At 46.2% G+C, this 27,961-nt stretch overlaps 1 protein-coding gene and 1 long non-coding RNA gene across 4 annotated transcripts in view; one reads left to right on the top strand and one right to left on the bottom strand.

Annotated features, from left to right (window-relative positions):
• LOC143435532 (uncharacterized) overlaps positions 1-8,883 on the top strand; it is a 77,682-nt gene extending 68,799 nt beyond the window's left edge. The window contains exon 3 of the long non-coding RNA XR_013105909.1: positions 7,601-8,883. This is a non-coding gene — a long non-coding RNA (uncharacterized LOC143435532). The remainder of the gene's footprint in view (positions 1-7,600) is intronic.
• A 9,575-nt stretch (positions 8,884-18,458) lies between these two features.
• Frmpd3 (FERM and PDZ domain containing 3) overlaps positions 18,459-27,961 on the bottom strand; it is a 90,416-nt gene continuing 80,913 nt past the window's right edge. For all 3 annotated transcript variants that reach the window (XM_034485515.2, XM_076918170.1, XM_076918171.1), the window contains 2 exons: positions 24,050-24,871; positions 18,459-22,394 (listed from right to left, as the gene is read on the bottom strand). In XM_034485515.2, coding sequence (XP_034341406.1) covers positions 19,327-22,394; positions 24,050-24,871 — 3,890 coding nt within the window. In that variant the 3' untranslated portion in view covers positions 18,459-19,326. The remainder of the gene's footprint in view (positions 22,395-24,049; positions 24,872-27,961) is intronic.

Here is a 27,961-nt window from a genome sequence, read left to right as displayed (position 1 = left end):
CATCTTATACATATGACACATTGAAAAGTAATTTTAAAAAATGAATCTTCGAGAAAGTGGGGCTGGAGAGATGACTTGGTGGTTAAGGGCACTAGCTTTTCAGAGGACCTGGTACTCACAGGGCAGCTCACAACTGTGTGCAACGCCAGTTCCAGGGAATCCAACAGCCTGACACAGACATATGTGAAGGCAAAACACCAAAGCACATAAAATTAAAAAACAGTATTTTTTTTTAAAGAAGGCTTTGTGAAATATAACAGTTATAGGTATATTATGGTAGGCTCTGTAAATTTAATATAATTCAGAATAAATGCTCTGATTGCCTATATATCAGGTCCTCTGGAGCATGGTGACATAAAGAGTGAACAATGCACAATCCTCTTCCCCTAGAAGGCACAAGATACAAAAAGAAGCTTAATAGCCTGGTGTGGTGGTGCACCCCCATAATCCCGGCACTTGGAGGTAGAGAAACAAAGTCAAATTGAGGATCTAGAAAGGGTCTTGCAGGAAATGGGTCTCATGAGACACAGTCTAGTATCCTGAAAAGAAATAACACAATAAAGCAAAAACAAAACCAAAGAAGAGGCTTGGCAAAGGGCAGGCATGGTGGATGAATGCATGGAGCAGAAATGGGGAAGGGAGGGTGTGCTGAGAGCTCAGGCAAGATGAGGAACAAGAAGCTTGTATGACAGCTATGCTGTGCTTCCTGTTACTAAAGCCAATGTACTCTCAAAACTGAGCGTGGCGGCCCATATCTATAATCCTGCAGGCAAGAGGATTATTAGTTCCAGGCCAGCCTCAGCTATATATAGTAGTGAGACCCTGTGTCAGAAGGAAGAAAAAGAAGGAAGCAGCAAAAGATGAAAGGAAGAAACAAAAGAACAGAACCAAAGAAGTTAGCTATGGTGCATGCTTTTAATCCCTGAGGCAGGGGGAATCTCTAGTTCAAGGCCATTCTTGGCTTCCTAGCAAATCTGACACCATCTTGAGTTACATGAGACCCTGACTCACAAAAGAAAAAGCACCAGTCAGATGGCTCAGCAATTAATAGTGTTTGCTACGAAGACCAATGTAATGGCTCTTCCTGGTTGTCAACTTGACTATATCTGGAATGAGCTACAATCCAGAATTGGAGAGCTCACATGTGATCCAGATCTTGAGGCTGAAAGAGACAAGTTCCTGACCTGGATCTTGGCATGGAAATCTTGAGGCATAGTGGCCATGAAAAGCTCAGCTAAGGCAAGGCAGTACATGCCTTTCATCCCAGGACACGATGGCAAGGAAATCTCTGAGTTCAAGGTCAGCCTGGGACAAAACAAGTCCCAGATCCAGGTGTGGTGGTACACACCTTTAATATGGGCCACACCTTCTGCTGGAGACCTACAAAAGGACATTGGAAGAAGGAAGAGTCAATCTTCTTTGACTGCTTGCATTTACTTGACAGCACATCTGTTGGAATCTACTTCTACAGAAGACCAGCTCAAACAACTAGCCTCATGGGACTGAGAAACTACTAGATTCTTGGACTTCCCATTCACAGCTGATCATTGTTGGGGTAGTTGGACTACAGACTGTAAGTCATCACAATAAATTCCCTCTATAGAAAGACATTCCGTAGGTTCTGTGACTTTAGAAAGCCTTGACTAAGACAACTCAATACTGCATTTTTGTCCCCAGAGCTCAGGGCAGAACTCCCAAAAGTTGTTCTCTGACCCTCTCCCCACACAAATATGTCTGGGCGTAGGTTTGTGCATTGAGTACTGTGATCATGGAGGCCAGAGACACTGGATGTCCCTGGAGCTAGAATTACTGGCAGTTGTTAGCTGCTCAGTGTGGTTCTGGGGATGGAACTCTAGCCCTTGCAAAAGTCCACTTAACATCTAAGCCATGTCTCTAGTCCCTAAAATTAAAAATTAAAAATTAATTATAAAAACTGATATGGGTGTTACAAAGGTAATTAATAAGTATGACTAATGACCAGGGTGGTTGGACATTAAGAAAAGTTTTCCTATTTCTGGACAGGCCCAATGTAATCAGTTGAAAAACCCTTTTAAAAAAACAAAATAGAAACAAAAACTAAGGTTTCCTTAGGGGAAAAACAAAACTCAGGTCAGGATTGGAGGTATGTGCCTTTAGTTCCAGCACTTGGGACATTAAGCAGAAAGACTGTTAGTTTGAGGCCAGCCAAAGCTACACTGTAGGTCTCCGTCTCAAAAAACAAGCAAACAAGCCGGGCAGTGGTGGCACATGCCTTTAATCCCAGTACTTGGGAGGCAGAGGCAGAGGCAGGTAGATTTCTGAGGCCAGCCTGGTCTACAGAGTGAGTTCCAGGATAGCCAGGCTTACACAGAGAAACCCTGTCTCGAAAAACAAAACAAAACAACAACAAAAAACAAGCAAACAAACAAAAAACAAAAACAAACAAAACCTACAATCCTATAACCCCCTTACTGTAAACCCCTTAATATACATCTATCTGTCTCTGGCTGACAGTGGCTCATAAAACTAAGTATTGAAGGAGTTTGGATGGTTTTGATGGTGTGAATGGTTAAGAGCTGGCATCCTTATGAGGGGAGAGCTGATCTCTGACCTGGAGGGAAAAGGAGAGAGGCAGCGCAATTTATTTTGTTCTAGAAAATGCTGAGGGGTCCCCTCTAGCCTACATTTCATATTTCTAGCTAACTGCAAAGCACAGAGTCACTGAGAGAATTGTGTAAACAAGCTTCCGTGAAAAAAAAAAATCTAACCAACTCCACTCAAAGGGATGTTTTTGTCTGCTTTCATTTTCCTCTGAGTGGCAGATACCTAGGAGAGTCTGAATCCATCCCTCTTCTCAGTCACATCTTTTATAATCTTGTTGCTGCTGTTCTTTTGAAAGGGGATCTCAAAGTGTAGCTCCAGCCTGCTTGAAACTTGCTGTGCAGCTCAAACTGGTTTTGTACTCACAGAGATCCATCTGCCTCTGCCTCTGCCTCTGCCTCTGAAGCTCTGGAATTAGCTGTGGACTATTATACCTGGGATTTCCTTAAAAATATATTTATTTGTTATACTCTTTAATAAGGTATGTGTGCCTTTGTGTGTGTGTGTGTCCACATGAACGCAGGTATCTGTGGAGGCCAGAGGTGCTGGATCCCCCTGGAGTTGGAGTTCCAGGAGGTTGTGAGACAGACTCAGGGGTGTGCTGAGAACAACTCAGGTCCTGTGGAAGAGTAGCAAGTGCTATTCTCGTCCTCAGCCATTTCTCTTTTACAAATCTAGTAAGAAGCTTGGGATGGAGTACAGCTGTCAGCCTCTGGACTACAGATATGAATAAAACAGGGCCTTCAAACTGAGCACGGTGACACATGCCTGTATTCATTCCTCAAACTCAGAAGGCAGAGGCCAGAAGATCACAGGTTTAAACCCATCCTGGACTACATGGTGAGAATGCATACAAAAAAAAAAAAAAAAAAAAAAAAAAAAAAACACCACCAACAAAAAACAACAACAAAAACAAACACAAAAACAAAAAAACCCACTACCACCCACAGAAAACCACCAGGACTAGAGCTATATAGCCCAATGGTAGAGGACTTGCCTAGTCTGAGAGGCCTTATTCCCCAGTCCTGCAAAATAAAACAACACTAAAACATGCCACCAGGGGCTGGGGAGATGGATGGATAGGGAAGAGTGTTTATCATACAATCAGGAGGACCTAAATTTAAACCCCCATTTTTCCATACAAAAGCCTGGAAATTTGTGATTAATCCCTACATCAGATACAGGTCAAAGGGCAGAGCTCTTTTGTCACAAACCAACCTTACTGGAATGGTGAGATTCCTGTTAAGTGAGGAGAGCCCCTGCCTTAAGGCACCTAAGCAGAGGGCAATAGGGATAAAGACACCTGAAGTTCCCCCTGGAGTCCACATGTGTTCGATGGTCAAATGCACCCACACAGTGGTGTACATAACCATACATACACAAACACAGCTCACATGCAGATAATGTTAAGTTAAAAACAATCCCATTAAGCCAAAGCATGGCCCTTTCCCTTACAAAGCTTGCCAAACAGATTTGTAAATGACCAACTTTAACAGCAGAGAGTGAAGAAAGCAACTTATTACACTTTGCAGAACTAGGAGGGGGGTTGATGAAGAACTTCCCTTCTCTGCTGTGGCTGTGGCTCTATGGTATAGTGCTTGTATGGCATGAATAAGGTTCTGGGTTCCACCCCTGGACATTCCCCCCCGCCCCCATAAGTGTGATGGCTTTCTCCTGCAATCCCAGCATTCAGGTGAAGGATAAGGACATGATGACCCAGCTTTGGCTCTATGAGACTCTTTTAAAACAGGCAAACAAAATAAAATCTTCCGTTTTGGAGTCTGGCCCTTTGGCCCTAACATACTGGCCTTCTTCCAGAATGTACTGTACTCGCTGGACTTTTGAGTTATCTTCTGGTGATTATTTATAGCTTCTTCTGGTATCAGCATTCTTCCTACACTGCTCCCATTTCTAGATATTACCTATATCTCATTTCTTACTCCTGAGGCTGACGTGACCTGACCACCCACTCTCAGCCACCTTAGTTCAATGGATGTCTTACTTTAGTAAACATCTCAAGCTGGGTATGGTGGTGCACACCATTAATCTCATCATTTGGGAGACAGCAGCAGGTGAATCTCTGGGTTCAAAGCCACCCTGGTCTACATAGCAAGTTCCGGGACAGCCAGAGCTACGTAAGGAGAGTCTGTCTCGAAAACAAAAAAGTAAAACCAAACAAACAAATAACAAAAATGTAAACATCCCAGAGAGCTTTCAAAGGACACAGTCACAAACAAGGAAACAAGGAAACTTCAAAGATGCCTTTGAGTTTGTTCTCTGTTGGCCATCTGCTATTGGGCATGCAGCCTACACTTGGCAGTGGTTTCTTTCCTCAGTGAGACGCTCTTAGAAAAAAAAATTGATTTACATTTGCAAGTGATTATCATATGGAGATAGCTTCTGGTTTAGGGATGGGGGCATGTGTCTACTTCTTTAGCTCTAGGACCTATTTTATTTTGTCACTAACTCGCAGAAGCCTGTTTGTTTTACAACAAGAAACAGAAAAGGGGTGGAGCTAGATATGAGTGGGGGGACCTGGGAGAAATAGAGGGAGGGGGAAACTGTAATGAGGTTGTTGACAGGGACCTGGAAGCCCAGGTTCTATCCACTATAATGGCATGTGTTGGGGAAGTAAAGGTTTTTTTCTAAATAACAAAAATTATGGTTTTACTCCTTTTCTTAAAATTATTCCTGTTCTGAAAGATTTGTCTCATACACCTAGTTTTTTTTTTCTTTTTTAAAATTAAAATGTGTTTTTTTTTAAATCTCAGTTGGGACTTAGCTGAATGCATTTTGTTCTAGGTTTCGTGTGAGTTCATTTCTCGTGTGTATGTGTCACAGTGTGAGGTCAGTTAGTATTACAGGGAGAATCATCTCAAGATTTAAAAGATGACAGCCATAGTTCGGAAGAGCAGCAGGAACAAGCGAGCTTTGCAATTTGCTCTGGTGTTTAACTTTTATGAACTGAAGGATTGTCCTGGGATAATTACTGACCTATGGAATGTTTGAATGATGTTAGAAGGACTACTTGCATTAAAAATGCTGAAATGGAAGCCATGCTTGCTAAGTGGGGTGGCACGAGCCCTTAATCCCAGTTCTTGGGAGGCAGAGGCTGGTGGATCTTTGTGAGTTCAAGACCAACCTGGTCTGCAAATGGAGTGCCAGGCCAGACACAGCTAATGTAGTGAGACACTACTTCATAAATAAATAAATAGATAAATAAATAAATATATTTTTTAAAGTAAAAAAGAAAAGAGAAAGAAAACAAGGCTCAGGGCACACACCTAAAATTCCAGTGGTTGGAAGCCTGCGGCTGGAAGACCATTAAAGACTGCATCAAAAAAAAAAAAAAAAAAAAAAAAAAAAAAAAAAACCTAAACCGGGTGGTGGTGGCGCATGTCTTTAATCCCAGCACTTGGGAGGCAGAGGCAGGTGGATTTCTGAGTTTAGAGTTCAAGGACAGCCTGGTCTACAAAGTGAGTTCCAGGACAGCCAGGGCTACACAGAGAAGCCCTGTCTCGAAAAACCAAAAAAAAAAAAAAAAAATCTGTTTACAGAAAAAAATTTTTTTTGGAAGACAGAGTCTTTTGTAGTCAAGATCTGCATTGAAATTACTATGTGGCTTAAGATACCTTAAACTTCTGATTCTCCTGCCTCTACAAATGCTGGGATCATAGGCGTGTGCCACAACATTTGGTTTTATTTGGTGTTGGGAATTGAGCCCAGTGCTTCAGACATGCTAAGCAAATGTAAGCAAGTTTTATCTCCAGCTCCTACCCTGAACCGTGCAATTTTTTAAGCCAATGGAAGGAGGGTTGTATGTGCCTATAATCCCAAAGGGGCTACATAGTGAGACCCTTTACTAAAGAAATAGCAAATGCAACCAAACAAAAAGCTAACAGAGACTCTATTTTAACCTATTACTTATAATGTGTGTATTTAGAGACAGATTCTTATCCCACACTGGCCTGGAGTACAAGATTCTCCAGCTCTCGCCTCCTGAGTGCTTAAATTGAAAGCCTATGATGCTAGATCCAGGGATGGTGAGGTGAAGTCTTTGTGAGTTCGAAGCCAGCCTAGTCAACAGACTGAGTTCCAGGATAGCCAAGGGCTACACAGAGAAACCCTTTTTCAAAAAAAAAAAAAAAAAAAATTAAAAAGCCTATAATGCACCAATATACCTAGACCACCTACTCTATGGTAACATGTTATTGATGGGCCTGGCTTGTAACATAGATAGAATGCTTGCTTGTGTAGGAGGTTCTGAGATTCATCCTTAGTATCACAGAAACCACGTAGTCTCAGCCCTAGGAATGTGAAGGCAGGAGAATCAGGTGTTCAATGTCATTCTTGTCTCCCTATATGAGTTTGAGGCAAGCTTGGGATACAGGAGGCAGTGTCTCAAAGATAGTCAATCGAGGCTGGAGAGATGGTTCAGCAGCTAAGAGACTGGAAGAGGACCTGAGTTCTCAGCTCTCACATGGCTGCTCATGACTGTTGCAGCTTCAGTTCCAGGGGATCTGAATCCTCTTCTGACTTACCCTGGCACATGTGTGAACATGGTATATACATACATATAGCCAGGCACCCTAACATATACATAAAACAATATTAAAAACAAAACTAAGCACTCAACCAAGCAAACGCAAAGACATTGATAGTCACAGAGAATTTAATGTCTAAAGCCACACAACTAGTCCTTGGAAGAGCTGCAAGGATAGATGTCTGGGCTTGGAGAAGTAACACAGTGGTTAAGAGTGAGTTCTGGCCGGGCCGTGGTGGCGCACACCTTTAATCCCAGCATTTGGGAGGCAGAGGCAGGTGGATTTCTGAGTTCGAGGCCAGCCTGGTCTACAGAGTGAGTTCCAGGACAGCCAGGGCTACGCAGAGAAACCCTGTCTCGAAAAACAACAACCAAACCAAACCAAACAAAACAAGAAAAAGAGTGAGTTCTGGGCTCTCAATCTCCGCGGCCACCTACTTATTACTCACAATTTCCTCTTCTTTCTCTCTTCTCCAGCCAAGCGAGATGCCCAAAGGAAAGAAGGCCAAGGGGAAGAAGGTGGCCCTGGCCCCGCACCATCGTGAAGAAACAGGAGGCCAAAACGGTGGTCAATCCTTTGAGAAAAGGCCCAAGAACTTCGGCATTGGGCAGGACATCCAGCCCGAAAGAGATCACACGCTTCCTGTCAGATAGCCCCGCTACAGGGCCCACTACAGGCTGCAGCGCTGCAGCGACAAAGAGCCATCCTCTAGAAGCGGCTCAAAGTACCTCCTGCCATTAACCAGTTCCCCCAGGCCCTGGACAGGCAAACAGCTACTCATCCCCTTAAGCTTGCCCACAAGTACAAGCCAGAGACAAAGCAAGAGAAGTAAAGCCTGCTGGCCTGTGCTGAGAAGAAAGCTGCTGGCAAAGGGGACGTCCCAGCTAGAAACTGTCATCCGAGCGAGCAGGAGTCACCACCTTGGTGGGGAACAAGAAGGCTCAGCTGGTGGTGATTGCCCATGACGCCATTGAGCTGGTGGTTCTCCTGCCTGCCCTGTGTGGAAAGATGGGGGTGCCCTACGACACCATCAAGGGAAAGGCCAGGCTGGGGCGCCTGGTCCGCAGGAAGACATGCACCACTGTTGCCTTCACACAGGTTAACTCGGAAGACAAGGTGCTCTGGCTAAGCTGGTGGAAGCTATTAGGACCAATTATAATGACAGATATGACGAGATCCGCCGCCACTGGGGAGGCAACGTCCTGGGTTCTAAGTCTGTGGCTTGCGTTGCCAAGCTGGAAAAGGCAAAGGCAAAAGAACTCGCCACTAAACTGGGTTAAAAAATGTACACTTGGGTTTTCTGTACATAAATATAATTACTAAATTAAAAAAAGAGTGAGTTCTGCTCTTGGAGAGGACTTGAATTCAGCTCCCAGCATCCACAAGTGCCAGCTCACAATCACCTCCGTGGGTACTTGCTCTTTTGCTCACACAAATACATTTCTTTTAATATTTAAAATGTATATAACAAAAGAATCAAAGTCTGTTTCTGGTCTAGGGCTGTTCCAGTTCTGTTTCTTTTCCACAGCTCAACAAATGAAATCTGTCATTTTCTAGTTTGTTCTTTGAGTGGGGGCCTGGTATGTATCCACTGTGCTAGGCTAAAGAGAGGGCAGGTCTGCCTGTCCTCTTGGTGGCTAAGGCCATCTGGCAATTGAGTCATAACTGGAAGTAGGAATTGCATTTGCTTCTAAGCACTGCAAACAGTTTGTCCATACTGAAAAGTGGTTGTCAAATGTGTACAGTAAAGGGTGAGGCAGACGAGAACTTGAAATCATTTTTATTTTTAGGACTTAAAATTTCTACTTTTATTTTTTACTTTATGTGTATAAATAAATGTTTTCCCTGCATGTATGTCTGTGTACCAGACACAATGTATTTATTTTATGTTAAGTATTTCCTCCTCACGTCCATTCCTTTTCAAGTAACATATCCCAATAGCTCTATTACAAAGGTCACGGGGCATGCATATTAGTTAAAAGATCAGATTTAAAGCTGGGTGTGTTGGTACAGGCTTATTATAATCCCAGCACTAGAGAGGCAGAGCCAGGTGGATCTCTGTGAGTGGGAGGCCAGTGTGGTTGACATAGTGAGTGCCAAGTGCTCTACACAGCAAGTTCCAGACCAGCCAGCATTGTGTAGTAAGAAACCTCATCTCTAAACAAACAAACAAACGAACAAACAAACAAACAAATGCACTTTGCAGGAAGCTCTTTGCCCCAGTTCCCAAATGTTTTATTTAGCTAAATCTTGTGGCTCAAAACCTAATGAAAGTCTTTGATTGTTTTTTTTTTCCTCAGAAAGAGAAATAGAGACATAAATCAGCTTAGAGGGAAAATAGGCATAGAAAGTTGTCACCAGAATGTTATTGAGAAGTCAGAGGAATGTCAGAAGAGGAGATGCCCCACTGAGGTAGGAGTAGAGAGAGCAATCAGTGATCCTGAACTGAAACTGAATTTGCTTGCTAGGAAACTTGGCAATGATCTTAGGAACAGAATTTTCCCCCTTTCCCCATAATTCCTTGAAAATTGTTATCCTGCTAACATTTTGCATAAGGCTATAGGTTGAGCCGGGCAGTGGTGGCGCACGCCTTTAATCCCAGCACTTGGGAGGCAGAGGCAGGCGGATTTCTGAGTTGGAGGCCAGCCTGGTCTATCTACAGAACGAGTTCCAGGACAGCCAGGACTACACAGAGAAACCCTGTCTCAAAAAAAAAAAAAAAAAAAAAAAAAAGGCTATAGGTTGGTAAACTGCCTAGATGAAAGTGGAAAAGATTCAAGAAAAATCCCTGGCAGAGTGGGTAAACTTAAGAAGCTGCCCCCTGGGAAGCTAATGCTGATTTGGAGTTTAATTGGGTACAGTGATGCACACCTATAATTGGTGAGGCTACAGGAGGAGGGAGGATCACAAGTTTTTAGGCTAGCCTGAGGTACAAAGTGAGGCTCTGTTGAAAGAAAAGAAAGAAGAAAAGAAGGAAGTAAAAAATGGATTTTGAGATTTTTTTTTTTTATTCATGCAATTCAACATTTTCTCTTCTGGGTTTATGGCTGAAGGAGTCAAGGGACCATACTGTAAGAATACCTGCATTTCTGTCTTCCTTGCAGCCCTGTTCACAATATCCAAGATATGGAACAAACCTAGATGTCTACCAATAGACAGAGGAGTAAAAATGCACTACACAGGCACAGTGGAGTCTTATTCAACAATAAAGAATAAGAAAATTATGTGATATATAGGAAAATTAATAGACACAAAGATCACCATGCTAAGTGAAATGAGCCAGACTCAGAAAGACATATATCACACAAACATACTCATATGTGGAAACTAAAAACACTTTACTACCAAAAGATAAAAACTTAAAACAGTGATTGCCAGGAGTGGGGAGCAGAGCAGAACTGGAGAGATGTTGCTTAGAGGTTAAGTGCATGTAGGTAATATGTAGGATAAACAAGCTTAGAGATGTAATACACAGCATGAAGACCATGTAGTTAGTAAAAATATACTGGGGCCAACAAGATGGGTCAATAGTTAAAGGTGCTTGCTGTCAATCTGAAGACCCAAGTTCAGTCCCCAGGATGCACAAGCTGTCTTCTGATTTCTACACACACGCTATGTCATGAGCATGCATGCACATACAATTATTAAAACTGTAATAAAATATACTATATCAGGGAGGTATATTTCATTTACCTGTTACACACACATACACAAAAAAAAATGTTTTAAAAGTGAGTACTTGGGGCTGGAGAAATGGCTCAGCAGTTCAAAGCACTTGCTTGCTTCCTTATTGTTTTGGCCTAAGTTTGAATCCCAGCACCCATACTGGGCAACTCAAAAACACTTATATGCCAAAGGGCCTGACATATTCTTCTGGACTCCTCAGATGGACACACACAGAGACACACAGAAACACACACACACACACACACATCAATTTTTAAACGACTGCTCTCTTTTTAATTAAATTAACACCCTTCCCTACTTTGCTTTTCTTTGCAGTTCTGGGAGTAGAACCTAAGGCCTTCTATGTGCTAGGCAAGTGCTTTACCAACTGAGCTACACTTTCCTTTTCTTTTTTAAATTGGTTATTATATTTATTTACATTTCAAATGTTATCTCCTTTCCCAGTTTCCCCTCTGCAAACTCCCTATCCTATCCCCCTCCCCCTGCTTCTATGGGGGTGTTCCCCCCCCCACCCATCCACTCCTGCTTCCCTGCCCTGGCATTCCCCTACACTGGGGCATTGGGCCTTCACAGGACCAAGGGCCTCTCCTCCCATTGATGCCAGATAAGGCCGCCCTCTGCTACATATGTGGGTGGAGCCATGGGTCCCTCCATGTGTACTCTCTGATTGGTGGTTTAGTCCCTGGGAGCTCTTGGAGGTTTAAGCACCTCTATGTTGAAGTAGGATAGGAATTCTAGCAAAGAGGAAGAGGGTGAAGGAAGAGCACGGTGTCAAGGAAGAGTACGGGTGTCAAGGAAACAAGTCAGGGTGTTGGCCAAAGGCCAGGAAGAGCCTGTGGTTTGCCTGCCTCTTCTTGAAAGGTAGTGATAGTCCACTGGGCAGCCCCAGATCTTCCTGGTTTCAGAAGAAAAGCTGGGAGGGTGCAGGCTATGCATGTTCAGTTTGAGGGGAACTGACAGAAGCCAATTTTACCTGACAGGAATGGATATTTGAAGGAAACAGGCCCTCAGTCTGTTTGGGCCAAGCTTCTAGTTGCAGGCGCTTAGTGGAAGCTTAATTAGTTTCTGTGGACCAACTGCAAAATGGGGCAGCTTGATTTGCACTTGGTAAGCGTGTACAGTTAAGAATGAGGATTGTTATAGCTGCTTTTCCAACACCACCTCATTAATCCTCACAGCCGCAGACGAGGGAGGCTGAAGACACAGTCATCTTCATTTTAAATATTTTTTTTTTTTGTTTTTCTTTGTTTTTTTGAGACAGGGTTTCTCTCTGTATAGCCTGAGCTGTCCTGGAACTCACTCTGTAGACCAGGCTGGCCTCAAACTCCATCTTCATTTTAAAAAAAGAGTCCCAAAGAGGTGGAATGACTTGAACGCCATCACAGAGCAAGTCAGCCACTGTGCTGGAAATAGAATCAAGCTGTGATTGTGGGGTGAACTGCTCAGGTTAGTCTACAAGTCATCCCCACTCTGTTCATTGCAGATGCAGCAAGCTCCCTCTTGCAGGGGATCTTACTCTCTGCCCAAGCGCTTTCCTTTTGCTTAAGTACATTGTAGAGCAATATATATATATATATATATATATATATATATATATATATATATATACCATTAAGGAGGCTAAGGCAGGAAGGTCAAGAATTTCAGGCTATCCTGGGCTATGTAGACAGAGGGAGATCATTTTTTTAAAGATTTATTTATTTTATGTGTATGAATACACTGTCTTCAGACACACCAGAAAAGGGCATTGGATCCCAATACAGATGGTCCTGAGCCACCATGTGGTTGCTGGGAATTGAACTCAGAACCTCTGGAAGAGTAGTAGTCAGTGCTCTTAACCACTGAGCCATCTCTCCAGCACACAGAGGGAGATTTTGTTTCCAAATCAAAAGTGTGTAATAGGCAACACTGGGGTACAGAGCAAGGGTTCTCAACCTGTGGGTCGTCACCCCTTTGGGTATTGAATCACCCTTTCACAGGGCTCGCCTGAGACCATTGGACAACACAGATTTACATTACTATTCATAACAGCAACAACATTATAGTTAAGAAGTAGTAAGGAAAGTAAAACTTTATAGTGGGGGGGGGGTCACCACAGCATGAGGAACTGTATTTAGAGTCGCCACATTAGGGATGTTGCGAACCACTGGTCTAGAGAGTGGGGAGAGGGAGGCTTGCTTTTTCTTAGCATCTCTTCCTGGCTCATCTCTCTGGCCCCTGTATCTCTGGGGTTCTTGATCTCTGCTTGAGTCTAGATTTTCAGAAACAGGTCAGTCCTAGGCAGCCTCCCCTTGGGGTCCTTGCACACTGGCTCATCTCACCCGTCTGGTAGAAACAGAGCATATACATCATTCCTGCCAAAGTATGTCTAGGAGTTGAGAAGAAAGAAGGTGGATAGCAAGTAGTTAGGTAAGGAAATGTAGTTGGAGTCACGTGACACATTTGGGGTGTAGTTGAAATTCTCAGTATTCTCTTAAAGTATGCAAAGTAACCAAAATGAAACAAAAGGAAGAAGGTCAAGGTTTATGTTTCTCTCCGTGATTTTGTTGTCGTCATTTTTAGTATTTGAGGGGTGAGGGGTTAGTGGTGGCAAAGTCGCACATGGCCCAAGCTGGTGAGCTCCTGCCTCCACACCCTGAGTACTAGGGTTATAGATATGAGTCACGCCCACGCTTTTTTTGCATCATGTTACTTTGACATCATGATATCTTTATTTAAAAATATTTATTTAATATGTCATACAGATGATATTTTCCTTCCAAGTCTTTTGAGACAATCTCATGTGTTATGAATACGAGCCACACTGTGGTGCTTGGCTGTGTCAGCAAGCATACTGTCACATATCCTTGGAGACTCAGAGCTTAGGTTGACGATCATAAGTGTCCCTATAAAGGACCACCTGGAAACTCACATGCATATTTTGAGTGTGGCTTTGGAAGACAGCACTACTGAATTCATGAAAGACCATGTACATAAGCTTGTGTCACCACACCTCCCCGCCCCCCGCTTTATGAAAGGCAACTGGCCCAAGCACAGGCTGGGTGGAGAGAGGTCAGGGTCACAGTGGCTCCCAGCATTCTGCATCTCACTTTCTGTGGCTATCCACACCGGCTGCAGTCTGCCTGGACCCAGAGCATTAATTACATGCCATTTTCCGATGAGTGTGAGACTGCAGTATGACTCCGTATCCAGGGGAAGTGCTTCATAATGTGGGGCCAGGCTAGTGTATGACCAGTGTACTGTGGAGTGGCAGTTGAAAGCATGGACTGAGTAGAAAAACTGACTGGCTTAGTACCATCTGTGGGACCTTGAGAGAGTGACTAAACCTTTCTCTAGGAGTCAACTTTCTTTGCTGGACATAGATGATTATCACCTCTCTCATCCGAATGTTGTGAAGATTAAAAGAAATCATGCATGTAAAATACTTAGGTGAGTGCCTAGCACATGACAAATGTTCATACACATTGCTTTTTCAATTAAAGAGGAGGAGTATTTTTTGGGGTGTGTGTGTGTGTGTGTGCATGCACGTGTGCGTGTGTGTTAAAGAAGGAAATAAGAATAAGCCATCAACATCCAGGGGATAAGGTGTCACAGACAAGAGAGCAGGGGAACTGCAAGTGAGGTCATCCCTGAGGCCTAGGTCTGACTGAAAACTTCATGCTTACTACCAGGGCATATCTTCACAAGGGACCTGGTACAAGAGTATGTGGGTGCCTGTGGTAGTCACTGGCAGTACCAATGCCAATGAAACAAGCAGTCTGTCCCTGTGAGAAGGCAAACCTTCACCACTCCCACATAATTGTGGCTTGCAGCAGGATGGAGTTTTCCACCTGAGAGATCCTTCTAGACTCAGAGCAGAGCTCTCAAAACTCACTTCCTCCTGCTTCTGGGAGGATGTCCTTGTTGGCTCACCCACAGACTGGCTTTCAGGCTGCAGGATGAGGAAGGGGATAGTTATTTCTCCCATCCTCTTGGCTGCCGGGAGATATTTGATCCTAAGTTATAAAAGTACGCCCCTTTCCAATGCTGGCAATTGATTCTCTCCTATCCCGTTGGCAGCAAAAATTCTGGCTGAGGCAGGTCTTTTTGATTCATAGCTGATGAAATTGCCTATTATCCACAATGTCTTGAGAACAGCTTGAAAAAAAATGTGACTGTGCCAGCCCCACCAGCACTCTGGGCTTATGTCAACAGTCTGAACCCATTTTCACTTAATTGGCTGAAGTCAGAAAGGCAAGGGTCAGGCTCTGGAAGAGTTGCCTTGGGTGGCTGGAAAATATCAACTCCAGGTTCCAGCTTCAATCAGAGATGGCCAGGAAGATGTTACTGGAAATATGGCTTCTCCCAGTGTTCCATGTTTCTGCAGGGAATGGCCTTGGGTCAACAGAAAACTGAGACCAATAGTCATCTCAGGAAAGTTTCAGAAGCTTAGCGAAATACTTGATGAAACTCAGTTGAATTGATGGAACACTGGGCTCGAACACCTACTTTATATGCATTGTTATATTTTCAGAGTTAGCTATACATCCTCAATTCACCGTTTAAACTAGGCTAGCCTCAAGTTTGGGGTTCCAGCTTCCAGAGTGCTTGGATTCCAAGCATGGGCCACTGTGCCTGGTTTCCAGCTTCTCTTCTCCTCTCCTCTTCTCTCCTCTCCTCTCCTCTCCTCTCCTCTCCTCTCCTCTCCTCTCCTCTCCTCTCCTCTCCTCTCCTCTCCTCTCCTCTCATCTCCTCTCTTCCCCTCCCCCCTCTCTGAGATAAGGTCTTATATGTTCCAATCCTAACACACACCTACTTTGTCAGGATGACCCTCAGCTGATTCTTCTATCTCCATCTCCTAAGTATTGAGTTGAGACTACTGGTAGGCAGCTACCACACCCAATTCTTTTAAAAAAAAGATTTTTTATTTCTTTTCATGTCTCTTCCTCCTCCCCCCTCTGTGTGTGTATTTGTGTACGTGCTCATGCCCCCATGTCCCATCCCCTGTCCCCATCACCCCATGCCCTCTGTACGCCCATGCCCACGTCCACGCCCATGCCTTAGTGTCCACAGAGGCAAGACGTGGGTGTCAGATTCCTTGGATCTGTAGTTGCCCCACTCTCAGGTTGTGAGATACCTGACATGAGTGCTTGCAACTGAACTCAGGATCTCTGGAAGAGCAGTCAGTGCTCTTAACTGCTGAGCCATCTCTCCAGTCTCTATGCCCAGTTTTTATGCAGTGCTGGTGATTCATCAAATGTGGGGCTTTGTGCATACTAACAAGTACTCTACAAACCTAAGCCCTAACTCCAGCCCTCCCCTCTTCTTTTAATTGGATGCCAGGCTGCACAGCCATGCCTCACTGGATTACCGATTCCCAGAAGAGAGTGTGCCCTTCTTACATTGTGTAGAAGACTGAAGACCCGGGTTCTTTCATGATAGTCATCTAATTTGACATCCATTTACACAACAGACCTTTTGAAGACTTACTTTGTGTCAGCTCTGTGTGTGCAAATACCCAAATATAGAGCCGGGTAAGGTCATCAGGACCTAGCAGTGTAATTGGTGCAGGGCTGTGTGTGTGTGTGTGTGTGTGTGTGTGTGTGTGTGTGTGTCTCAAACCCCTGATTGTTTGTTGGGCCATTTCGAGTGTCAGCTAGCTTTACTTTATATGAGCATTCTGGTAAACCCAAACCTTGGTTATGGGACAGTATATCTAAGAGGCAGCATCTAAAAAGAGTTCTGCTTTCAGGGTCCATGATTTCACCCATATATGCATTGGGGAACCCGCGTTGTGGCCCAAGATGACTTTGTAGCCTCTGGCTCCTCCTATCTCAAGCTTTTGCTTCCAAGCCTTTTAGCCAGGACCTTTGCAGACATAATGAAAGTAAATCTTTGTGAGAAAGTGACTCCTCGGGGCCACTGTATATGATGCCAATTAGGCAGTGGGACTGGATGGAGCTGAAATTACCAAGTCATGTGTCCTTAGGATCAGTATCACCCAGAAGGATTTTTTTGTACATTATCATGAGTGAGTGTGCAGAGAGATAACTTGCCTGCATTTTGCACAAAGGCACCTCAGAGACTGCTGGGAACCTGTGTTTACTGGAAGAAATGAAGAGAAGCAGGAGGAAGTAAAGCATTCTTACTATAAATAGCTCTGAAAAGCTAGAGAGGTTGACCATGTTTGGGATCCTGATGCTTCTATTCTAGCTAAACCAACCCTACCACCACTGCAAGATCTGCCAGAGGCTGTTGCAGGGGATTCCCCATCCTAAAACATCAGAAGACCAGACTAACAGCTGGCTTCAGAACTGGTGTCCTAACTCCCAGACCCTCTGGTGCACTGGATATGGAGCCCACTGTGCTTTCTGTCTAGCGTCAACTCTTCATTTTTGAGGTCACAGCCACAAGTAACCCAGAGGTCCCATGGCCAATAGAAAGTGGTAAACATCTTACCCTATGTGGCAGTTAGGTGTTTTCCAAGAGAAGCAAGGAGGACCCTTTGTGGGTTGGAGGGGCATGGGAGAAATCGGATCCTTAGCTCTCATCACCCATATGAGCCCATGTACCAGGAGATGAAGGCGCAGATGGAACAAAGGACTGCTACCAACCAACAATTCAAAGACACAAGGACATCCACAGAAAGGCACTTCAGAGACTTATTGGGAGAGTAAGATGAATAGATTTATTCATTCTTGTTTGAAAAACAAGACATAAATTACTGTCATATATAATTTATATATTTATGTAGTATATATACTATATACAGACATTAGAAAATGTATCCTCTCCATGAGGCTGATGGAGAGGTGAATGACAGCAATGAAATGACAACAGGCAGGGTCTGAGTGGCAAAGGTGTAGGATCAAGAAGTTGGGAGAAGAGGAAGACCATGCCAACACTCTGAGGGCAGTGGTCGTGGGGGAAAGGGTTCCCCACTGGCTGCATCTCTGGCCCATTAAACATCTTGGTCCTGTGGGAGGAGAGGCAAGGAAGGGGGGCTGGCTTCTGTAGAAGGATATCCCTCCTCCTTGCTGGGAGACCTTGCCACTCAGGAGGCTTTATTGCGCTAGGATCACCAAGGATAGGCAGGGGCTCTGCACAGTGTACATCTTATAAAACGCACATAAGAACGAGAGATTTCACACAGGCCTCTCACACAGTGTTGAAAGAGAGACCAACGCTGGCTGGGAGGGTGTGGGGAAACAAGCAGCTATGGAGAAGTGGACTAGAAGCAATCTATATAGAAGAAACATTGGCTTTCTTTTTTCCCTACAGGGGGATAACTGTAGGAACTCCGTGTCTTCACTCCCAGAAGGGCTGGGGAGGGGGTGGTGGTTGATGGCAGCAGTGGCAGTAGCGGCGGTGGCGGCAGCGGTGGCAGCAGTGACAGTGGTGGTGGTGGTAGCAGCGGCAATACATGAGTGTCAAGGAGTATGCTAAACAGTGTGAATTCCCTTCCAGATGGTTCCAGAGAGGGAGAGAGAGGTGCAGGACTGCACCGGGTAAGGCGCTCAGCTTCTTTTCTTAGAGAGACAAATCCACAGGGTCAATACACAGCCAGAAAGCATATACTCAGGATTAACATATCACGCTAGCTTCCAGAAGTTTAAGATATAGTCGTCAACACTCCCACCCCTCCCCCCTCCCCCCGCCCCCCATCCCAATCCATAGCTACGTCAAACTCCTAAGGACAGTCTATCTGGTAGAGATGTTGAGAGAGGAGCCCACGCCTCTGGCAACAGCTCCTGCACAGGGCTGGAGTGAGCCGGGCAGGCTCTGATACCTGCACTGGGTCTTCCCAGAGCAGACATTTTCACCAGGTACCTTACCCAAAACAAGTGAAGTGATCTCAGAGGCTTGCTCCCTAGTGGACTGAGCTGCCCTGCCTCTCACTGTTGGGCAGGGCCCTTTGGGGGTGGCTGGTGTGGAGCTACTGAACCTGGGGGCAAGGCCTCCCAAGGCTGCCAACCAGTTGAGCCAGCCACTGACAGCCGGACATGGCTGTGCTTCTGCGCATATCCAACCTGGGCACTGGCCCTTGAGGTGGCTCCTGCCAGGTACAAGGGAGCCCATGGTGGGTGGGCGCATCTGGAATGAGCGCCCTCTCTCCTTGGCTTGGCGCTGTGGCCTACCGCTACTACCACTGCCCTCCTTGGGCAGCAGATGTTAGGAGGAGCTCGAGGACCTGGCTCCCCCCAGCGCCCAACTCAGAGCAGGAGGTGAACTTGACGTCACCTATCAGCCCCAGAGAAGAGATAGATAAAATACAGCTCTGTGGAGGGCGAAATGGCAAGGGACCTTTGCCCTCACAGTGACGCCCAGAGGCCAGGAAGGGGTGAGGACACCCAGGGCGGCAGCTAAGCCTGCAGCCCTTAATTAAGAGCCCAGTCTACGGAGTTAGCCTTGGAGACTGATAGGCTCTTGGACCCTGACTGGCCCAACAGAAACACACACTCACCACGAGATGCAAAGACCACAAAGCTCAAACCTGGGATCGTGGATGGGGAGGGGACAAGCCTGGGCAAGTACCCTACTTAATAAAGGTTTTTAAGGAGCGTGTGAATGTGCTCATAACAGTCGATGATGGGGAGCCTGGTGGGTGCCCTGTGGCTGCTGGCAGCGGTGGTGGTGGCAGCGGTTGCTGCTGCTGCTGCTGCTGTAGTTGCTGCTGCTGCTGTTGTTGCTGCTGCTGCTGCTGCTGGTTAAGGTTCCGGGCTGTGGACTCCTCAGCGGCGCGCAGCAGGAAGGTGTAATTCCTCACTACCTCTTCTACTTTGGCCAGCAGCTCCTGGCGCTGGGCCTCAGAGCGCACGATGAACACTAGCCGCACAAAGGTCTCGATGAGGCTGCTCAGCACCTGGAAGCTGCCTGTGATGGCTGCCAGCATATGAGTCGGACTCTTGTCCACATTGGCTACTCGGCGGCAGGAGGCCCGGAGCTCCTTGAACTTGAGAGCTAGCTCAAGCTTGTACTCAGATATCTGAGAGACGTAGGGCTTGGGGGCACGAGCCTCAGGGCTGGCCACACACTGCCGCAAGACTGTTAGCAGCTCATTGGTGTCCAGACGGGCAGCCAGGAAGCCATCCGGGAGGCCATAGGCATGGGCCCGCAGGGCATTGATCTTAGCCAGGCTCCCTTCAAAGGTGGATACACGAAGGTCAATCTCCTGGGTGTGGGGGGTCTCAGGGCTGCTGCAGGTGGCTGCATCTAGTACCTGTAGGGTTCTGCTCACCACAGGCACCACTTGCTCATCCAACTTCATGCCAGGCAGAATCTTCATGGGGATTGAATAGGAGAGCTCATCTTTGCCGTCGCTGGCGTCATCTGCCATGTCGCACTTGCGGTAGTAGAAGCAGTAGCGGATGGAGCAGCACTTGCTACTTTCGCTGTCATCATCTAGATCAGCTGGCCTCCGGTAGACCTCCTCTGGCAGTGAAAACACAGCCATTTGCCTGGGGCCTTTGCTCTCAGGGGCCACTTGGACGTAGGAGGGCTCTCCTAGAGTTGGTGACTCTGCACACTTGCCTTTTGGACCCAAGCCTAGTGGGAAGCCTGACTCTATCTCCTTGACCTCTCTAGGCAGCATTCCCAGGGGTGGGTGTGGGTAGACATCTGAGGTCAGCGAGACCGTGTCACCCTGGTCCAGCTCACTGATACTGTAGCGGTGCATCAGTTTCCTGTAGTTGGGATCGCCCAAACACTCACCCCCCGAGGCACACGTGGTCAGGCACGAAACCCCACTTTCAGGGTCTGACCGGCACTCACGGGACTCCAGACTGGTGGAGCGGATGCGTTGGACATTGATGGGACTATTAAGGCTCAAGCCTGGGCCAGCCTCTGGCTGCCTCTGGGTAGGGGGCACCCACTCCCTCTCCCCCCGGAGGCCTGGAGCTGGAGTCTGGGCAGCCTGTGGCCGTCCCCCTCGGCAGATACGCTTGCAGTCACAGCTTCGTCTCTGTTCGCGAGACATGCCAGGTCCCTGCTGCACAGGACTACTGCGTAGCTGGCAGCTGCAGCGGCCAGGTGCTGGGGGTTGCAGGTACTCTGTGCCTGGGAGATCCCCCTGGCTTGGTGGCTTTAGAAGTTCCTCAAGGAACTCCAGTTCATACTGCTTTACCTTCTGCAGCTGAGCCTGTCGCTCATCTGTCTCTTTCTTCTGGCGGGTAGGGAAGGTGGCAGAAAATAAGTTGCGTAGTCTGAACGGCCCTCGGGATGACTTGGGCTTTGTGGAGCCTTCAGAGGCCGAGTGGGCTCCATCCAGGGTTGTTTCGAGCTTTCTAGAGGGCATGGTGCTAACCTGCCGGCTGGTGGCCAGAGGCCTCAGGGGGCTCTGGCTTCTAGGTTGGCAGCTGGGGCTCTGGCCTCTGGACTGGCTACTGGGGCTCGGCCCACGGGGCTGGCAGCTAGGGCTGTGGCTTCGGGGCTGGCAGCTTGGGCTCTGCAGAGCCATGGGATAGCCAGCTCTGGGAACCAGGCTGGTCTCTTCAAGCTTGCTGCTTTTGGATAGGCTCTCCAGCTGCCCTTTCTCCCCCTGGCTAGAGGCTATGCTCTGCTTGCTTGGGAGAGGTTTAGCACCCTCTGGCCCACCTTTGCCTGCCCCCTCTCCAGGGACTTGTTTTCCCATGGAGTCTCGGCTCACTCTGGATAGATAGCTCTTAGGAGGGAAACTTTGAACAGGAAATCTGTCCTCCTGTAGGGAAAGGTGGAGGTTGTCAGCCCTGCTGCTTGTGGATGCCCTGGGGCTGGCAGAGACCTCTGGGCCCAGCTGCTGCTGAGAATTCCGTGTGGTGTCCGGAGCACCAGGGCTCACTTTGAACTTCAGATTCTTGCTGCCACTGCTGCTCATCAGGCTTGCTTCCGGCTTGCCCATGGTGAACTCAGGCCTTCCCATGCTAGCCTCTAGCCTTCTCTCCCCCCTGTTGGAGGGTGTTGCCAAGGCTGGGCCAGGAGTGGCTAGATTCTTACTGTGTACCACCTGCTGTAGGGCAGCTGAGATTATGGCTGGGGTCACACTGCCTTTTGGGTCCAGGATAAGCTTAGGGCTCAATCTGACTTCCTTGGGCAGGTTTTCCCTAAGCTCTGAGACCTGCTCTTCACTGAGGGATGGTGTGGCTGACCTCAGTGACATCTCTAGGCTGCCCCTACTGTGGCCTGGCCCTCTGTCCTCAGGAACTGGAGGAAGCAGGCTCAGATTCTTCTGCTCACTAAGCTGTGGGGACAGTGCTGGGTGTACCGCCAAGGAATATGTTCTGTCTCCCTGAACCTGGGCTTCTGACTGAGGTATCTTTCTCCGAGCGCCAGTGGGGACAGGACTCTGGCCAGTGACAGCTGGCTGGAGGGATGGGTTGGGATCTGGGGGCCCGAGAGCATAAGGGGCTGTAAGAACAGCCTGAGCCGCACAGCTCTGGATCCTGAAGGGCAGGTCCTTTCTGGCCAGGAGGCTGTCCTTGTTGAGGTGCTGGGCCAGGAAGTAGGTGGTATTTTGGTGCTGCTTCATGGCCGACATCATCTCTGACATATCTGTGAGCTCTGACGAGTTGGTTTCATGGCCCGAGTCCAGCGATGACTCAGGAGTGATTGTGGCCAGCACAATCAGACCTGGAAGAACAAGGATGGGGCTTGTCATGACATCAAGGTCTTTTCCAACCGTATCTAGAGTGTTCATGGAGACATGTGAAGGAGCAGCAGTATTTCAAGCTGAGCAAAACTAGTCAAGCCTGAGAAAACCAGGTCTATGACTGAGGAGGAGGAGAAGCCAAGAAGAGCACACAAAGAGGAACAAGATGTGAGAAGGGGGTGTGAAAGGTTGGAGTCCAAGAAAGGAATACCAACAAAGAAGATCTGGACTGTTTGGTGGGAAATTAACATGTAAAACAGCATGCCAATCAACACCATTTTTAGATTCAATAGCTAGGAAATTTCTGTTAATTGTCCTGAAGAGAGCTGGCAAGAGGTGCTGCTCTGTTCTGACTCATCTGGCCAGGCCTGGCCACAGTCCTTCCAGCTGAGGCTATTTAGCTGAGCCTCTCCTCTCTCTGGCAGCCACGTGGGCCTTGGACCTGAAAACAATCAGCTTTGGGGCACCAGATGCTGAGGGAAGACAGATGCCAGCCTGGGTTGGGGGCAAACATGTAGGGATTGTCCAAGGATAAGGCATCCCTTATGTATAGAAAAAGACAGGCTTCCTTTGATCCCAGTCTCTTTTCCTGTTCTGTCTATGCTTGACCCTGACTTACATGCTTGCGAATATTCCTTGTGCTTCTTTATTGATTTTGTCATTATTGTTGCTGTGTGTGTGTGTACATATTGTGCCTTTCAGAAGATGGATTTGCATGCCTCTATAATAGAGAATAGCAAGCATATTGCATGGTTCTATTCATTGGTAACAGAAAGTGACCGATTACTGAGCTCTCACTGTGTGTGAGGTAGTGCTTAAGTGTTTTGTCTGAGTGATGTCATTTAATCTCCGTGCTGTGTGGTGCGATTACTGTTACAAGGCCAGTTTTGAATGACAACAGTGACTTACAGAAGAGAGTGTCTTGCCATGAGCTGAACTGCCTGTGAGTGAAGGACTCTGATGCATCTGCCCAAGAGTTTATATTCGGGGCTGGTGAGATGGCTCAGTGGTTAAGAGCACTGGCTGCTCTACCAGAGATCCTGAGTTCGATTCCCTGAAATCACATGGTGGCTCATGACGCTTATAAAGGGATTTGTTGCCCTCGTCTGGCATGCAGGTGTATATGCAGACACCAGTCATACATAAATAAATTTTAAAAATTATAAAAAGAAGAGTTTATGTTCTTAGATAGCCTAAATACCCCAGTCCTTAGTAGAGATGGCTCTTGGCTGTCCTGAGCACAGGTCACTTTGGAAGTTAGTTGGCCTTTTGGAGCATGCTGATATTCTTTGTCTATTTTCCATGTCTCTTCTATATTCCTGTCCCTCAATCCTGGCCTTGATTTACAGCTGTTATGGCTCTAATCCTTGGATTTCATGTGCAAGAACTGTCCAGAGTTCTTGAGGAACAGAGCCCTAACTACAGCTGGATCACATCTTTCCTCCATAGCCTCCTTTTCCCAGAGACCTACTGTGAACTATTTCTGCCTGTTTATTTATTGCTTTTGATACACAACTTAAACAACTGCTTTGATATATAACTTAAACAACTGCTTGAAAAGAGGCAGTGCCGCCTAGTGGACATTCCTGGACCAGAAGAAGGAAGAGGACAAGAGGAAGGAGGAGTGGGCTATTACCTGCAGTCTGTGGAGGTGGGGGGTGGGGTCCATCCTCTGAAGCAGCCAGGGCCTCCAGAGCCTGCAGAGTAGACACAAGAGCATCATCTAGCTCCTGGGCATGGTCTCGTACTGTCCGAGTCTGTACACTGTCAATCAGTGTTACAGGAATCTCATCATACAGGAGTCCACGCAGGTGACGTCCTTGCTCCTGACTTTGAACAGCTCTGCGCTTGGGATCATCCTCATCAGAGCTGTTGTCTCGGAAACCAGGGGGTGGGGCAGCAATGGCAGGCAACAGAGAAGTTGTCTCATCTTCCTCTTCCTCCTCTTCCTCACTTCCTGGTGGTGGGAGGGACATTAAGTCTACCATGTTGTCCCGAGAGGAACCAGGCCTCCCACCTTTTCGAGGCCCCATCTGCTCCTGGAGTTTGACTTTGCAAGAGTCACAGTAGAAATTCAGGGCTTCGGCCCCAAGGGAATTGTCCAAAGTATAGGACCTGGCCCTGCTGGCACAAGGCTCATGGTCCAGGCTGGCTGCATCAAAGTCTTCGGGGATCACCTCGTAACCTTGGCCAGAGCTTTTGGATGTGGGGTCAGATTTGGTCCGGGGCCTGGTTTCTTCAAAGAAGATTAGGTTCTCGTTGACATCCGTCCTGCTTTCTTGCTCCTTCCTTTGTTCGCGCATGTGGAGGTAGCAGAAGCTGACAAGCTCAGAGTCGGCAGGCGGGGTTGTGCACCGGCTCGACTTCCTAGGGCTGGTGCCCATGCTGCCCACATAACTACTCTCCTTTTTCCCCAGGTGGCCCCCAGTGACAGGGCGGTGGGCGCTGTGCATGTGATCTAAACCCAAAAAAGAGAATGCAGAGATGAGCCTGCTGCTGAGGACTGTAGCAAAGCCCCTTTGGCATCTCTGGCCCATAGGTAGTATGACTGGGTGACAGATACCAGGAGAGAGCTTTGCCCGTGTGCTAGAGATTAGGGGGAGGGGAGCCAATGGACCATTCCACTGCTGAAACTGAAAGCAGAATGAATAAAATGTGATGGCCAGAAATGCAAGTCTCATCACCTCTGAAAAGGGAAAAAGCATGGTCTGATGTTAGGCACCACAGGATTTTCCCACAGATATGTCTGGTTTAAGAGTCCGCTGGAAATGTACCTAAGGAGATGAGGTTTGCTTTATGTTACTTTGAGGTTTCTTCCTGTTTCTGTCATTATCCCCACCGCTTTATGAAGCTACAGCTACTGCCAGTACTCTGGAGCTCCCATGTTACCTTGACTCTCTTCTAGTCCAAGAAATTGGTATGAGAAATTACTGTATTTATTGAGAAGGTGTTAAACTGGCTAGTGAAGCTGAGCATGGTGGCTCACACTTAGAAGACTCATGGAAAATGACTGCATTGTGTTTGAAGCTAGCCTAAGCTACACCATAGACTCTAGCCTGGGCTATGGTTTGAGCCTGTGTCTCAAAAAAAAAAAAAAAAAAAAAAACCCAGACAAATGAAAATCAAAATTAAGCAGACAAACCTCCAACCTGGCTAGTATAATTCCCGAGAGTTTGCATTTCAAAAATTATTATTGCCAGGAGCCCAGTGATCCTAAAAGGACAGTTAACTACTGGTCAAATTTTAGGCATCTGAATTTGTAGTATGTACAAGAGATATGGTGGATATGGAATGAGCATGGGACATGATTCTTCAAAGCTTGATACTGTCTTGTATCCATGCAAAGCCACTACAGGTGACAAAATGCTCTTATCAACAGCTCTTGATAGTAAATATGTATACATCTGAGAGCCCTGTCCACAGCAATTTTATCTCCAAGTGGCTTCTCTATCAGGCTGTTTTTTTTTGGGGGGGGTTCATCTCACAACATCTATGAGACTATACTCAGAAAATGCCAGCTTGATCTGCTATTAGCAGACAGACAAAAAGCCAGCACAAAGCTGGGCATGGGGTCTCATGCTTGTAATCCCAGTGCTGGTGAAGTGTAGCTAGAACAATCAGGGGTTTTCATCTCTAAAGTGAGTTTGAAGCCAGTCTGGGATTCAAGTGACCCTATCTCAAACAAACACAACAAACAAAATAACAACAAAAGCAGCCATGATAAATTCCATATAATCTCACTCTATTTTCAGGAACCGGTGTTTGCAAAATACTATCAGTATGTAGGCAGGTATCAGTATCCCCATTTAGCAAAGGAAGAAACAGATGTAAATGGTCATATGGGTTGTAGGTGGCACCTGGGAATGAGTCTAGGTTGAAGAAACTACAGAATTCATATAGTGAATTATCATGGTGGCCAAGATATTGGAAAACAAAATTTTAAATGCTTTCAAACTCCAGTTTGACAAGGCCAGATCAGTGTGTCAGCATTACACCAGCACTTACAGCTAGGACAAACCCACAGTACTGGCACTTAGCAACTGAGTTCCAGACACATGATGCAAAAGCCAATCTGAATTGAAAAGAAGTATATGCAACTCAACCATAGTTAGATCCTTAAGTATACTACTTTCTTTAAGACATAATGTTACCATATTGCTCTGGCTAGCTTGTAATTCATAAGGCAGACGAAGCTGGTCATAAATTTGTGGTGATCCTCCTGTCTGTTTTCTAAGTGCTGGGGTTGCAAGTATATAACACCACACCTGACTGTAATACTGTACCTTTTTATTTGAGACAGGGTGTCTTATAGCTTAGGCTAGCCTCTAACTCACTATGTTTCTGAAACTGGCCTTGAACCCCTGACCCTCTTGCTTTTACCTCCCAGAATTTGAGAGACTGAGGCAGGAAGATTACCATGAGTCAGAGGACAGACCAGTCTTGGCTACAGCAAGCACTGTTTTCAAAACAAAGAAAAAAGAAGAGACAAAAATACATTTCAGCTCATTCTGAGGCCAGTATTATATTAATACAAAAAAAGAAAGAAAGATGTCACAATAAAACTATAGACTACTACCTTATGACTACAATGTCTAAACATATAGATACAAAATCCTAACAAATGGAACCCAGAAACCCATGAAAATAATTCCGTAGTAGTAATTACATATCGGTGGTGGATTTGCTACATTAATGCAAAGTTGTTTTGACATGGAAAAATTGTTTTAAAATTTTACTTTATTTTAAGTGTATGGGTGTTTGCCTGCATATGTGCCCATCTATCATTTGAGTGCCTGGTACCCATGGAGGTCAGAAGAGGGTATTAGATCCCCTGGAACTGCAGTTACAGATGGTTGTGGGATATCATATAGTTGCTGGGAATCAAACTTGGGTTCTCTAGAAGGGTAGCCATGGTACTCTTAAACCACTGGCCAGTCTCTCTAGCCCCCAAATATAAATTATTAACTCATGCAATAATAATAGATAATGTAATATGTGATAATAGAGGATAAAATATGCATGTTCATCTCAAAAGGCACAGAAACCATTTTAAAGAACCCAGGGAGTTATTGTGATTAAAAACTCAACCAATTAGAATCAAAAGGGAACTTCTTCAATATAATAAATGTTATTTATTGAAAAAGCCCGCACAGCTGGGCTTAGGATGTAGATGGTAGGCAACTGCTTTACATGCATGAAACCCTGGGTGTGATTGCTGGCACCACATTAAAAAAAAAAAAAAAAACAAAGAGAGGGCTGGAGAGATGGCTCAGCAGTTAAGAGCACTGAGTACTCTTAAGACCTCTTCTGATGGTCTTAAGTTCAATTCCCAGCACCCACATGGTGTCTCACAACCATCTGTAATGGGATCTGATGCCCTCTTCTGGTATGTCTGAAGACAGTGACAGTGTACTCACATAAAATGAATAAATAAATCTTAAAAAAAGAAAAAGAAAGAGAGGGGGGTTGGAAAGATGGCTTAGTTGTTAAGAGCACTGACTACTCTTCCAGGGGTCCTGAGTTCAGTTCCCAGAAATCATATGGTGGT

The sequence above is a fragment of the Arvicanthis niloticus genome, chromosome X (genome assembly GCF_011762505.2).
Source record: "Arvicanthis niloticus isolate mArvNil1 chromosome X, mArvNil1.pat.X, whole genome shotgun sequence".
NCBI lineage: Eukaryota > Metazoa > Chordata > Mammalia > Rodentia > Muridae > Arvicanthis > Arvicanthis niloticus.
Note: the sequence above shows the minus strand (reverse complement) of the source record. Positions and strands in the feature narration are given on the sequence as shown.